The sequence below is a fragment of the Clinocottus analis genome, unplaced genomic scaffold, assembly GCF_023055335.1.
Source record: "Clinocottus analis isolate CAN_PGR_092001 unplaced genomic scaffold, fCliAna1.0.p SCAF_2, whole genome shotgun sequence".
NCBI lineage: Eukaryota > Metazoa > Chordata > Actinopteri > Perciformes > Cottidae > Clinocottus > Clinocottus analis.
The window spans coordinates 8,319,789-8,334,122 of NW_027175931.1; the positions used below are offsets into that span (position 1 = coordinate 8,319,789).

A 14,334-nucleotide genomic window follows, 5' to 3' on the forward strand; every position below is an offset into this window, starting at 1 on the left:
GTCCATTAGGCACTTGTATAACTCTGCTTGCAAGTATGTTTATGTCTACATCTCCCCTCTCAAATTCCTTCATCAAATATTACTCCTCATTCAAATTTAACAAACTGGAATAACTTTAATCTGATTTGAATTGGGATGCCAAGTGTAAAGCTTTTAAAATAGTGTTGTTATTAGCAAGGTTGTCCACATTTCAACTGGGTTAATTTGACTGAATACAGATGGGTATAGAAATACACATAATTCTAGGCATAACATCAGTTTAAAGCCCTACGAAAGGGCCCGTGTGAAATTATTATGTGATACATATTTCCAAAGAAAACTTAGTTTGATGTATTGATTTTACATTAATTATTTGGTAAAATATAATGTGAGCATGTATGCACATGTGTTATATGCAGTAAATCTGTCCGGTGTATGGGGAGGTTACATTATATGGTGGGTTGTGTGCACTTTTAGAAACAGCAACCAAGAAACCTTTCACCAGATTTATTCCAAGAAAGAAAGAAAAGATCTGAAAATGTCATCCATAATGTTCTTGTTCATTACATCTGAAGAGGAACAAGACTACCAGCAATCAGAACTCAACCAAAAAAAAACCAAACAGATGAGAGGATTTAGTCCTCAGTATAAGCATCATGTATACATTTCAGATTACTTTGGGTTCTTATTTGTTGGAGAGTATCACATTTATAACCTTATACCCATATGGGTTTCTTTCATTTCATCTATCTAAAAGTCTAACCTTGGGGTTGTTCAAAAATGGTATTTAAAAAAAGAGAGAACAGAATGCAACCACTTTAAATACATTGCAGAATTGAAATACTTCCCATTGGAGTAATTACAGAAAATCAAGTAACATTTCTGTTTTTTCAAAACTTTGATATTTACAGGAAATTTATTTTTGCCACTTTAAATGATTATGTCACAAGTGAACTTTCATTACAATGACGTTAAGCCACAGGTTTGAGTCCTGCTGTTCTGTGATGATAGGAAATAGATTGGATTCATACTTCCTGAATGAGCCGCAATTTCAGACTAGTCATGATGTATCAGAAAAGTTTTATACGAACACAGCCCTCAACTTTCCTCCAAAATTAGAAAATAAAACTAATTCACGGTATGTCCGTTTTTCGCCTTGCAGCTTGGCCAGGAAGTAGATAATGTTTGCTTGGCACATTTAACCCTGACTCTCTAAAACAAACTAAAATAAAGGGACAGATACACACTCAGTATCGACAACGGTCCTCGGTCTTGACTGTCAAAAGCAGTTTAGATTAAAAAATTGTCACAACCATTTAAATTTCTTTTCCCATGGAAAGAGTGTGATTCAACACTTAAATGCCTTTGGAAACCCAGACTTAATAATAACTCAACAAGAGGCATAGGTACGTAACAGAGGCAGACACTTCATTTTGCACATGAAAAAGGCAGGTACATATGAAACAGTGGTTTAATAATAGTAGAAGTGGGGAACCCACATGTGAGAGTAAGAGTTTGAGAAATAGAGAGAGAGAGAGTCTACAAACATATCTGTACGCCCTTTAAGACATTTATTGTAAAAAAATAATCAGTCCATGAAGCAGACCAAGGCGGATCAAGCGGTCAACTGCTGATGCTAACCGAAAACACATACATCAAACCACTTTGCATCAAGGAAGAAGGTTGTTTGGGTAGTATTCAGCCTCATGAGACCCTGTCAAGAACAATGGTATATTTAAATACCATGATTGCAATATTTTCATTTTCGACTGAAGAACTTCTAGCAAGATCCCTTGAGGTTTGTGTCTGTATCATTACTATCAACAGCTTTGTAAAGACCGGCTGTACTGAATATCTCCATCTTGAATTCAATACGGTCCTCTCTCTCTCTCTCTCTCTCTCTCTCTCTCTCTCTCTCTCTCTCTCTCTCTCTCTCTCTCTCTCTTTCTCTCTCTCTCTCTCTCTCTCTCTCTCTCTCTCTCTCTCTCTCTCTCTCTACTCACACACTCATCCATTCACTCATTTGATCACTCACTTTCATCCCTCCACCCAGCCTACCTACAGTAGTCCTGTCCATTACAGAAGTATATCTTAGTTGAACTATTCCTTGATTACTTTACCCAGCTCTGCAGCATTTCTTATGAAGTAAAACTGAACATGGCATATTGTAACACAACACCCAATGCCCCCCACCCCACCATTTTATTGTACGAGGTACAATCTGAGAATTTAACTCTAATTTTCATTTCATTTGGGGTGCAGCAATAGTGAACTGTTGATGCTATTAGGATTAAGTTATTTCTATTATGGCTACATCTCTAGTTCTCCTTTAAAACATTTTTTGGGTGCATTGAGAACTGAAACAAATGATGTTGTGTCTGCTTAATATCCACCAGTGGTTGTATATAACTTAAAATAGAAAGAAGTGAACATGACATCTGAGGTCTTCACACAGGTATTTCACAAATATACATCTCTTGAGCATTGTGATCATTCATTCCCCGCATTGATACTCAAACCATGTCTATAACAAATATACAACATACGTACTAAACAGACTCTTTATTTAAATTTTCATATATTAAAAGCTCTAAGAAAGGCAGCAAAGATGCGCAATAAGGCAGATCCATATGACACACTCAATGACACACTCCATATAACACGCTCTACTCTGGCACATTTACACGAACAGATGAGATGGATCTTTTAAAGGGCTTCGGTTGCTCTCTATCTAAACTGGTTTGTGATTAAATCAGTAAACTAAAAAGTAAAAGGAAGTGATAATGGTGCAGGGGAATGGGAAGGATGGGAAGGAAAAATAAACTGGGGGTGTGTTTTTGATCATGAGTGACCTTTGTTTGAGGTGTAGATGCATACTTGACGCAGTAACAAGCAGCTAATATGCACCAAGTGTGTGTTTTTCATGTTTTAGGCTTGAAGTGGGGTATTATGGCTAGAGATCTGTGACTAATTGATCAGTGATTGTCAATTTGTCCCTTAAACCTCCCCAAAAAATGAGGACAAGTAAATAAATACACCCGAGGATTATAAGGCTGTGTAAGTAAATTAACTAAATCTCTCTTATACAACAATGTATTAATCAAATATATTTTTGAAGAGCCAAATACAAAAATCTGTCATGATGGTATAAAAATGAACTGCATTGATTTCTTAGCTGTGGAGAAACCAACACTGATGAAGATAAAAGGAACAATACATGAGGTGTTCACATAGCATGCATCCATCAGCATCAGATGAGGGACTATGGCAGCTGTTGGTGTGTGAACAAAGCTGAGCCATTAAAATCAACATAAGCCTTTATGAAACATTTTACAGAAAGTAAATAGCACTTTATCTCACTGTTACATGAAGTTGAAGTTGTCTTTTTCCATAAGAATTGTTTTTCTCTTGGTTGCGTGTCTAAACAGTATGTGCATGTACATTTGTGTGTCAGTGTGTGTATGTGTGTGTTTACAATCGTAATCAGGATCAGTACTGTATGAATGAACTTGTGACTTGTGGTTAAAAACGTTGTTTTTTTTTTCCAGTATAGCTGCTGAAAAAGATAAAAGTCACTACCTTCTGCTTTCCTGAACTGGAGACACAAGCAACATGTGGCATCTAATCACTGAACCGGCGCAGATGGATCCACGTTTCAAATCACTTGTCGGAGTCAGTTGGTTTGAAACTTTGTCCTGTCCATTCTGCATGGCCTGCTAAGCATCTAAGTGATTGACAGCAGAGAGATCCCTCCCTTTTAGGTCGGTAAAAAGGTATCATTAGCCTCTTATTGGACCAGGGAAAACTTCAAGAAACCGCCAGCAGCCCCGCTGATGTCACTGACCCCTTCCTCCTTCTGCATCATCAAGGCAACCATTGAGGCAGTGGTCATCGCTCCCGAACGCACCCTGGGACTGCAGCAGCTCGTATTCCTGGTCCAGGAAGTCTAGGCTGTTGTTGCTAGGCAACCCACGGATGGTGAACTTGTGGGACACTTTGGTCCACTGCTCCCGATTTGCCGCCACTCTCTCGTACAGCTCAGTGGCCCCGGGTAGCAGCTCAGATAAGAGCCTGAAAGGACAGACGGCAGGGGAGGCACGTGAGTTCAAAGTTATCGGGACACTTTAACAAGACAGGGCTTCCACGCGGTTACGTTACGATAAGATATCTTCAATGTGCCAGCTCGAATAAAAAGGTACAATAAAAAGTATAATTTAATTTTTTCATTACATTTCATTTAGCTGACACTTTTATCCAAAGCGACTTCCAATGAGTATTCAAACATGAGTATAAACTTCGATTATATATTATAAAAATTATATATTCTTTTAGTGTTCCATTTTGTACAGCGTTTACTTTTTATTGATCTGCAATAACTTTTTGTTTGGCTGCAAACACAACATTAACCTAAACAAGTCAATATTGCAAACATGTTAAAATCCAACTGCTAGATACTATACATACAATGATCCTATGGAGTCATGTTTCTGGCCACCTGACTGAATGTCAGAACAATATTCACTCTCTGTTTTGAAGTGTACAGTGAATTTATCTTTTTTTTTGTTGCTGAAGTCAGCTAGCTGCATGCCATTGCCAAAAATGCAGCTGATGAGAGCCAATCAATCTGAAATACTCAGTACAACAGAAGGAATCTGGTGATTTGTCACTGCAAACAACCATCACACATTAGTCATTTGAGCCATTGTTAATATGAAAAATATTGACCAGAGCAGCTTCAAATGATAAAAAAACATTTATCGTACTATATTTCTCTGAAGAACATACAAAGAAGCTTTGACAACTCTCTCCCTGTGTTCAATACTTGCAATGTGGGGGGCTACGGTCAGTATTGACCATAAGACAAAGTGAGATGTGATCAAAGGCGTCAGGATAGCAGGGATGTGATGCTTGAGCTCTTTTTACGCACTTGTAAATGGGCATGGCGATATGTTCCATGAAGCTTATCTGTAGTTCGGGGATGTATGCTTTCTCTCGGTCCATCATCTCACTGGGTCTGTTCCCCATGGCTTTTTCCTGCACATCCACACAATACAGACAGACGTCAGTAATGAGCACTCTGCCGTGTAAAATGGCAAACACACTTAGGCCACTTTAATTATTTCTCATGCTATTGAACAGCCAGTGCACACTGACACATACCAGATCTCCTTGAGAGAAGAACTCTTTATAAATCAGCTCCTGTGGACACAAACAGGCAGATGTGTCATTGCTCACATGGGTTCATATTCATTGTGACATTGATTAAGTTTGACTTAAAATATAGCTCACTTATTTATGTAATTTCCCCTTTATAACATTTCAATATTTAGTGTGTTTGCTCCTTTTCAAATTATGCTCAAGCATTTTCTGACCAGTGAGAAAATAATATACCAACTGAGACCAATATAAGCCAGGCCATGTATTACACAGAAATGGGTTTTCTGTTTTGGGAAAAAGGATTACAGTGCATTTGCTGTAGGTGTTTGAGGATTTAGGGGGTAAGATTTAGGACAAGGGTCAGGGGTTTGGTGCTAAAAAGAGGTTAGAGCAAGATTAAACATAATCTGAAAATGCAGTACGGTTTCTCAGAATAGCGAGAATATTAGAATATAGATTGAAAGGTTGTTTCCAACAGTACAGATATGAATCCGATAATCTTTATTGTCGAAGAGAGGGGTCAGTTTGACTGTATAGTCATTGTGAATTGAAATCTTTAGGAATGCACTGATGAAAAACGGAGCTGAAACAGAAACGTGTTGCTGCTGCACATCAGCTAATAGAGACCAGAGAATAGTATATAAACCAAAAGTCTTTTTACTCCCTCATATCAAATCTGTTGTTTCAACAAGCTATTTAAATGCAGTCTGTAATGTCTGCTACACTAATGACTGATTATTTTAATTGAAAGGCGGTTTGCAGGACTAAGACCTAAATATAGATCTGCTAATTCATGTATTGTTCATTATTTCGCAACTTAAAACTGAACTCATTTAGTTAAATGTGTGAGAAAGTTATATTGTAAAGTAAAGCTGTTAGTGTAGACTATAAACTGACAGCAATCTTGCGTGTGGTTTTCCAGCCCTTGGTTTGGTCCGACAGGTCACATGACGTCATCAACAGGCACAGCAGCATGGAGCGATGATGACGATTTTTCCGGTTGTAGCCGTCTGAAACAAACACATGCAAAAAAAAAAATGTATCTGTCTAAACTGAAATTACACACTTACTTTCACAGTAAAACAGATGACAACTTTGTGAAGATCTGAGGAAAACCACAACTCATGTTTTTTTGATCATGAGCGACCTCATATTCTCTCTTTTTTCCCCTTTTTTTTTTAAAAAACCCATTGCATTTTAAAACCACATAAGCAAAATGGATGGTTACTATGTGATGATAGATATTGATGGTAGATATTGATAACCAGAATCCACAGCTATATGTCAGTTACCAGCAGTTTGTGTTAGAAGAAATATGGTAAAAAAAATAATTATGCTACACCGTACATTTCTATTCTGTGTTTGGTCAAACTATTTTTGTTCATGACAGAGTTACACACTGTGTGGTGCAAGGCAATCACTAACTCATTTAAAAGCTTTTAATGTCCTTCAATTACTCAAACAGCACACAATTGATTGCACTGAGGAGACATCCACTTAGGATAACCTATAATTGGTTGCATTCAGGCGAAACAAATCCCTGGCCAGTAGGTTACAGCCAATTATTTTATGTAAGAATAGAGACAAGCAAATTTCTCTTCAAAAGGGTTAAGAGTTCAATAAAAGTAGACGGTTATTAAGAATGTCTGTGATGAATGCAGAAAATTTGACCTTAGATCTCTGAAAAATAAGTCAGGAAATAATGAAAATCTAGAGTCAGTGATGTAGCTTTTGTGTCGCGCTATGAAAAGGAACGAGCAGAAGAAGTGTACAGTCTGTATATGTATCAGTGATTCAGTGATTAATTAGTGGCAAAAATTTGACACAAACTCACTTACAAAATGTTTTCAAAGCCTCCCTCTGCTGTTCGGGGGTTGTGATTTGATTGAAACTCACAACCCTAAAAAGCAAAAGTAGAGATGTGGCTGTGCATACTGAACTGCTTTTGCGTACGTACCATTAGCCATCTTCTGCAAGTCCTTGAAAATGCGAAGGTGGTGAGCCAGGTCTGTTGCCAGAATGACATCTCTAATCAAATCCAGCATGCGTGTGTAGTCCTAAAAAGATATAAAAAATAACTTTGCCTGGCACATATAGGGATGCAGAATGAAGTAAATGGAAATGAAAGGTGAGCGACATTTTGTAATGTGTGATTGTCTTTCTCTTGCTCACCTTCCTGTTGAACTTATCAAAGATGTTGCAGCCGTGAGTGTTCAAAATGGCGATGGCCTGGGCAAAGTGATGTCTCTGTCACGGAAAATAAGGCATAACAGGAAAAGCAATGAGTGCATTTGAAAATGCAGCTTCTAAGGGAATGCTGAGTCATGTCGTAATGTAACAAGCAAAACCATTTTTCATATATATGTGCCTCGCCGCTGCTGTGAGGAATTTAAGTTTGAATTTGGCCACTAGGTGTCGTACCAGTAAAAAAACAACATTAGTAGATCACACATAATGAAGATCACCAATGAGGTAGAAACAAATACATATAAGAAAATATTATTTTTCTGTCTACAAAGTTAAATTCTACATGCTGCAAATTATAATGCACGTATTTAGAAATGTTGTGGACTGCATCATATTCAGAGGTGCTTCTTATGATCTGCCCCATTCAAGAAATGGGGTAGGACAAAAATATAGAAACAACAAAATCCTGTACAATATGAACTTTAACTATGACCCCAGCAATAATAAGTCAATGGAATAATTTATAGAATAACTTAACAGAACAACAGCACAGGCTCTACATAAAATAAATATGGGCCCAGATGCCCTATATTGTCATAGCTATGATAGATTTTCAGTCTGTTCTCACATCCCTGCGATGTGAGGCAACTGGTTGCTCGTTTACCTCCATCACAGATCCCTCTGAGCTGTATAGAGCAGCCAGCACAGATTGCTGAAAATAAAAACAGAGAGATAAAACACAATCCTTATTAAGTACACATTATGTTGATTCAAATGAAACATTATCCTTTAGCTAAACTGTACTTGTTAGCTTGAATATGGATCTGAAGGAATATAAAATCATAAGCTGACAAAATGTTGACCTTTGTTGCATAACGAGGGATGGAGTGTGCGTCATTTAGGTGCTGCAGGGTTATAGTGATTATAGATGATTACAGTGGAGCAGAGGAACATGCTTCTAATCAAAATGACATCTCGTGTCTCACTGGGGCAAATTCACAGATGGGGAGATACACATACTATGATATCACTATGACTATCACTTTTTTTTAATATTCTTCATCCTGAGCCTCTTAAAGTCAATTTATAGTCTGCTTTTGAAAGTGCAGCTGCAGTGCTACTCTACTACACTATATTCAGGAAGATTATTCTCATTTAATGAATCAGTCTTATTTGAAAATGTTACATTCAGTAGATCATGCTGCTTCACTATTAGGCTGTGATTTGGGTTTCCATACACACCATTGCCATTTGAATAAAACACTTGGTTTGTCCTCTTTATACAAGCGTAGAATATCATGTTACATTTTTCTTAAAAAAGCACAAACTGCCTCCTTATCTTTGTTCGATTCTGACGCCTAAAACATGCAGACAAATTATGGGCGTCATTCCTTCAACCTGCATCATTTATGGTGAAAGATTTTTTAAAAAATGTACCCCTCATTTTGACGTGAGCAGGATTAAGACTGAAAAGACTGAATAGGCATGTTATTGAATGGCACTGCTAATTCATTGGTTGATGCAATTTGCTGTTTGTTTCAAGTCTGTTACCTGTCTCTTTTATGTCAAATGTGTTGTTGTTTTCAATATTTTGTTGTTTTATTTTTAAGCCTTGGCCAGGTGTCCATTGGACAGGATATTAATCTCAATGGGACTATCCAGTATAAATAAAGGTTAAATAAGAAAATAAATAAAGCAGAAACATAAAGATAATTTGTGCTCTTACTGAGGCGACTTGGAAAGAATTGTTGGTGCCACGGTGGTCCAGGTCATGGCACATGCAGGAGACAAAGAGAGCAAGAATCTCTATATCCCTAAAAGGAGAAGAAAGAAGGAGGATTGAGGTGAGAAACAAGTAAACGTGTGGCTACTTGTGTGGAGGGATAAGTGTTATCTACATACTCGAGGTAGTTGGACAGCCCTAGGTTTTTGTAGAGCAGGTAGCAGAAGTGTGAGACAGAGAAGGCGTGCATCCAGTTGTGGTAGGGAGGGTCCCTGTAGCCTTTCTTCACCATCAGACAGAACCTGACACCAAACAGTTTGATTATCATCTTCAACACAGCATGAAACAAAATGGTGCTTATAGCGCGTAATCAAGGGATTTCATAAGGTTAAAGAATAAATTCACAAAGTCAATGAATTTTCTCTCTCAACTTATCAATTCAGACCAATAACTTTTGTAGGTTTTGTTACTGGAGCCATTTACTTCAGCACACTATGAAGCAGCTGATAAGAATGTGATCATGGAAAAGGATTCAACAGAGAGATGAAATAATTAAATCACAGGAGGAAAATTAACATAGAATAACGAAACTATTTATCAATGCCGACTACTTGAAGTAACGGGAGGACACATTCACACACACTTACACACACACACACACACACACACACACACACACACACACACACACACACACACACACACACACACACACACACACACAGGCTCTTATATTCAGAATATGAATTGATGGATTTTTTCAGACCTGGCGAGAGTGTTCACGTCAATCTTGTATTTGTGGATGAAACCCATGTCTTCAAACATGCTGAGGATGCACTGCAGACACACACAACAAGATCTGTTACATTTGTTTCTCCTCCTCTCGGTGTCTCTAATCCCCCTCAGTCTCTCCTGTTCCCACTTGTCTCTTACCAACGGCGTGGTGTCGTCAGGCAGGGAGCGAGGTGTGTACGTGAATTCAGCGAAACAGGGGTGGATCTCCTTCACGGGTTCAATCCCCGTTACCAGCAGCTTAGTTACCTCTTCCTCTGACACCTGCAATATAGACATACTGAATCATATTGAGTAAATAATACAATGTCAGCAAATGCAATGTGTCTGTGTGCGAGAGGGAGTGAGATGTAGAATGGGATGTTACCTTCATATGGTACATCATCATCTCATTGGCCAGGTGGGACCTGAACTGAGCTTCATGGACTCTCTTGTAGAGCAGAGACTGGAGAAGCAAACATCATATTATAGTAACATCATACAGTTATTTTCACATATAACTGGCTACTTATGATGCACAGTTCATTTCCAGCACCAGTAGAAGAGCAGTCTCCTTATTTATTCTAGTTTTTCTTTATATTTGAAAAAGATAACTAAGTAGGCCGAGATGATGTTTAATCTTCGGCGTCCAACAGCGCTTGATTTTAAAATAAGGATAAATAATTTGCAATGATATCGTCTGCTTATTACAGATCATCCTGCTGAACCAATTTGTGTCCCAACCCACAGCATACTGTACACATGATACACAGTGAGCATTGATAAATAATGCATGTTGTCCGGTTTGAATGATTTACGAGCTGCCGAGCAGACAATTATTTTTCCAATCAAATATCTTCACAGTTCATTGATAAACTACCTATAGTGGCCTGCAGTCATTCAAAGGTCACACTCTGCAAGAGCTGCTTTATAAGAAGGTGAATCAGAAATGATACATAAAGTATCTTCACAGCTGTACTTTCTGTATTAGCTCTTTATTTCTTTCCTTCGTTCCTTCATAATAATCCACGGTCTCTGTGAGAACTCTGTCAACTTGAAAGTGCCTTTCTTAAGGTACATCATGTGAAATCAATTGTAGATTTATCATATGACTCAATCAATCACAAGACTTCTTGACGGTATTCATAGAGACGGGATGGAATTAATCCAGTAAAACAATTTTTTCATCAATATCTCCCCTCCGTTCTTGTAAAAGGAGAGAGTTGTAGTGATGAGTAATATGATGACAAAGTTTGATCATCACATCGTAAAAAACAATTTTACAACAAATGAAAGAAACAACGTGCTGATCGGAGATTATTGCCACTGGGTTGTTGAAGGTTCTGATATATTTAAAATCAATGTCAACACTAAAAACTGTGACAATACAACACAACAGCCGATCTTCGTGTGCTGCATACACTAGTATCGCTGAATGAGTGTCTATGGGTTTGCGGCGGTCATACGCAGTGTATGAACTACACCACAAAAGCCACTCAATTCCATCTCAGACTGAATGTCTTTAAATTTCCTTTGAGGCTTCACTCCCACTGAACGGATCTCATTTTGACAGACGGGATTGATCTTTCTGACAGCAATAAAAAAAAAAATCTACCACATTGTTTTAAGAAATTAAGGACGTGGACACTGTAACTTATGTTGTAAACTTCGTTTGATTCCTCTCATTCAGTCAAACTTAATTAAGGATTATTACGGTGCATGGAGCTCGCGGGGATAGCAATATATTATACATTACATTCATTTTGTAGAGGAAGTTACAAAACAAAGAGTTAATGACATGCGATTGTTTTCAGTGAGTATGAAAATGAATGTGTAGCTTAAAATATGCTGCATTTAGTCCCTGATAATATTTCACACTTTGTCACTGCTGCTAACAGATAATAAGATAAAGTGATAGAAGCCGTCTTCTATTGAGATGGTAAATTGTTATTTCATTTGCAACTGACAATTTTTATCAAGCAACTGTGTTGTTTATGTATTTTATGGGTAAAATGCTTGGTTCATGTAGCTTGATTTATTTGTTTCTCTGGATAAAAAACTGACTGGTGTTGTGGCAGCATTTAATAAATACACTGCAAGCTGTTGAATGACTTGTTCAGCCGTTTGTGGCTATTCAATATAGCAAGTCAGAAAATAAAACGTTTCATAGAGTTAGTTGTTGCAGCAGGTCGGGACTTACATGAGCAAGGCTGATACCACAGTAGATGGAGAAAGCCGTGGCCAGGTCCTCGTCAAAGCGGTTGAACCACGGACCGTTCATTTTATTCACCAACTCAGCCACCCCTATCACTTCTAGAAGATGGAAGAATTGAAGAAAAGGAAAGAGGACAGAAGAAAAGATGGAGAGGACGGTGAGACATTGATGGAGGCAATGAGTTGAAGAAGGAAAGGAGAGAAAATTGATGGTGAAGAAAAATGGAGAGTGGAAGATGAGAATCAAGGACGTAAGGCAGAAAATGCAGAACAGACAATGAATCAAACATGGCTGCTAACTTAAATACATTTCATAATAAAGCTGAACCTAATGCCACATAAAAACATCTGAGTTCAAACTCTTAATCTGACAGTTTTCTATATATAGACAAGTCACATAATCTTCTGCTTGGATACAGCAAGAAGTCGAGAGCAGCAACAAAGCAATGCAACTTCTAAGTCTGGAACACACTGAGGATGTTCGCTTTTTCAATCTGCACTTTATGCACCCTAACATTTAGGTGAACAAGATGTGATGTAACAACTCTTTGTGCTTTTCCGAGAGAGCACATGTGTGGAAACAGCTTTGTTTTTAAAAGGAAAGAGGAAGAGTAGGTACGTGCTGTACAGGATACGAGAGGAGCAACTACCAACAGTGTAATGAAAGTAAATCTGATTTGTTATTATATTATCGCTTGCCTCGCTATTGCATTATCTGCGCATTACTGGATACTATTTATGGACAGTAGAAAAAATGTTTTATGCTCCAAGTTTGCCTAATTAGATAATGCCATAAGACACTTAATTAAAAACAATCCATATTTTATATCTTTTATAATTGTTTTCTTGTTATACATGTTTTTGCCTTTTATTTATTTCATTGTTTGTATTTTTTCACTTTTATAAGTGTTATCTTTGTGCAACAATCTCCAATTTGTGTCATTAGTTAATATTTCAGTCACCTGTGAATTGCAATAACCTGCATGAAAGGAGCTTTACAAACAAAGTTGGGACTTTTTGAGTATGTTTATTGAAATAACTTGTGTGTGTGTGTGTGTGTGTGTGTGTGTGTGTGTGTGTGTGTGTGTGTGTGTGTGTGTGTGTGTGTGTGTGTGTGTGTGTGTCATTGCTGCTGGTACCATTGTTTTCATCTTTAATGGGGAAGCAGAGGATGTTGCGAGTCTTGAAGCCGGTGCTGTCGTCCACACCGCGGTAGAAAAGAGGATGGGAGTAGGCGTCCTTTATGTTCAGGATCTGACCAGTGGTTGCCACGTGACCTGCAATGCCCTGATCTGCTGGAATACGAAACTCCTTCTGCACTCACACACACACACACACACGCACGACGACACACACACAATAGCTTTTGTCAACTAGAGACATGATTATTCCGTTACACTTGTTTTTAATTGAGTGTTGACAGCAGAGTCAGACAGGATATGTCGGGCGAGAGCATAACGAATGCAACCGAGATGAGGCTGACGTTGTAATTACTACGTCCTGCATTCTAGTCTGGATAGGGACCTTTGTTGAATGTCATTCCATTTCTTTCTCCCATCATTTCCTGTCGGTCTTTACTGTCAACTCGCTAATAAAGGCATGAAATCCTTCCTCAAAAAGGTCACAGGGAAGTCTCCAGACATACTGTGCTGTGTGTGTTTGTGTGTGTGTCGTACCTCCTCATCACTAACCACGCCTCCGTCAAACACCTTCGCCACCAACTCATGACTGAGTCGATCCAGCAAGAACACTGAACAACTGGAGAAACCGAGAGAGGAGAGAGACGGAGTTAGAGGGCTGATGGGGAGCAGAGTAGAGAACATGAGAAGGTTTTTTATCTAATTTCATCTCAGGTCATTTTGCTCCTTTAATTAAAAGCGGCAAGTCGGTTAAGAACAAATTGCCACGATAGCCTTTTCAAATGGAGATAAAGACATTCACACTGAACACACACTCTATTTGAAACACATATTAAAACATCCCTTTGAAGATGAATCAGAGGGCTTACATCTCTGCATCACTGAGGTTCCTGGCCTCCACTATAATTTCCTGTAACAGCACTGACACATCATCTGAAAGAATGAGAAAGAGAGAGAGAGAGAGAGAGAAAGAGGGAGAGAGGGAGGGAATCAAAAGAAAAACAGAGGAAATTAAAGGAATTACAGCAAAGCCCAGATAGACGGAAATAGAGATTATACAGTGGGTTGCTGTGAATTGACTGTACAAGATGATAAGAGCTTTTATAGTCAGCGGTTTGGTACAGTGAGAGGGCAATTTGCTCTACCAGTGGATCAATTCTTTGC

The 14,334-nt window shown here is 38.3% G+C and overlaps 1 protein-coding gene across 2 annotated transcripts in view; it reads right to left on the reverse strand.

The window, feature by feature from the left end:
* Positions 1-471: 471 nt before the first annotated feature.
* Positions 472-14,334, reverse strand: part of LOC137790522 (cGMP-dependent 3',5'-cyclic phosphodiesterase) — a 127,674-nt gene continuing 113,811 nt past the window's right edge. For both annotated transcript variants that reach the window (XM_068584844.1, XM_068584843.1), the window contains 16 exons: positions 14,040-14,103; positions 13,708-13,789; positions 13,171-13,345; positions 12,018-12,130; positions 10,206-10,283; positions 9,980-10,102; positions 9,813-9,883; positions 9,226-9,348; positions 9,050-9,137; positions 7,988-8,035; positions 7,309-7,383; positions 7,094-7,193; positions 6,034-6,146; positions 5,140-5,178; positions 4,907-5,013; positions 472-4,050 (listed from right to left, as the gene is read on the reverse strand). In XM_068584844.1, the coding sequence (XP_068440945.1) occupies positions 3,816-4,050; positions 4,907-5,013; positions 5,140-5,178; positions 6,034-6,146; positions 7,094-7,193; positions 7,309-7,383; positions 7,988-8,035; positions 9,050-9,137; positions 9,226-9,348; positions 9,813-9,883; positions 9,980-10,102; positions 10,206-10,283; positions 12,018-12,130; positions 13,171-13,345; positions 13,708-13,789; positions 14,040-14,103 (1,634 nt within the window). In that variant the 3' untranslated portion in view covers positions 472-3,815. The remainder of the gene's footprint in view (positions 4,051-4,906; positions 5,014-5,139; positions 5,179-6,033; positions 6,147-7,093; positions 7,194-7,308; positions 7,384-7,987; positions 8,036-9,049; positions 9,138-9,225; positions 9,349-9,812; positions 9,884-9,979; positions 10,103-10,205; positions 10,284-12,017; positions 12,131-13,170; positions 13,346-13,707; positions 13,790-14,039; positions 14,104-14,334) is intronic.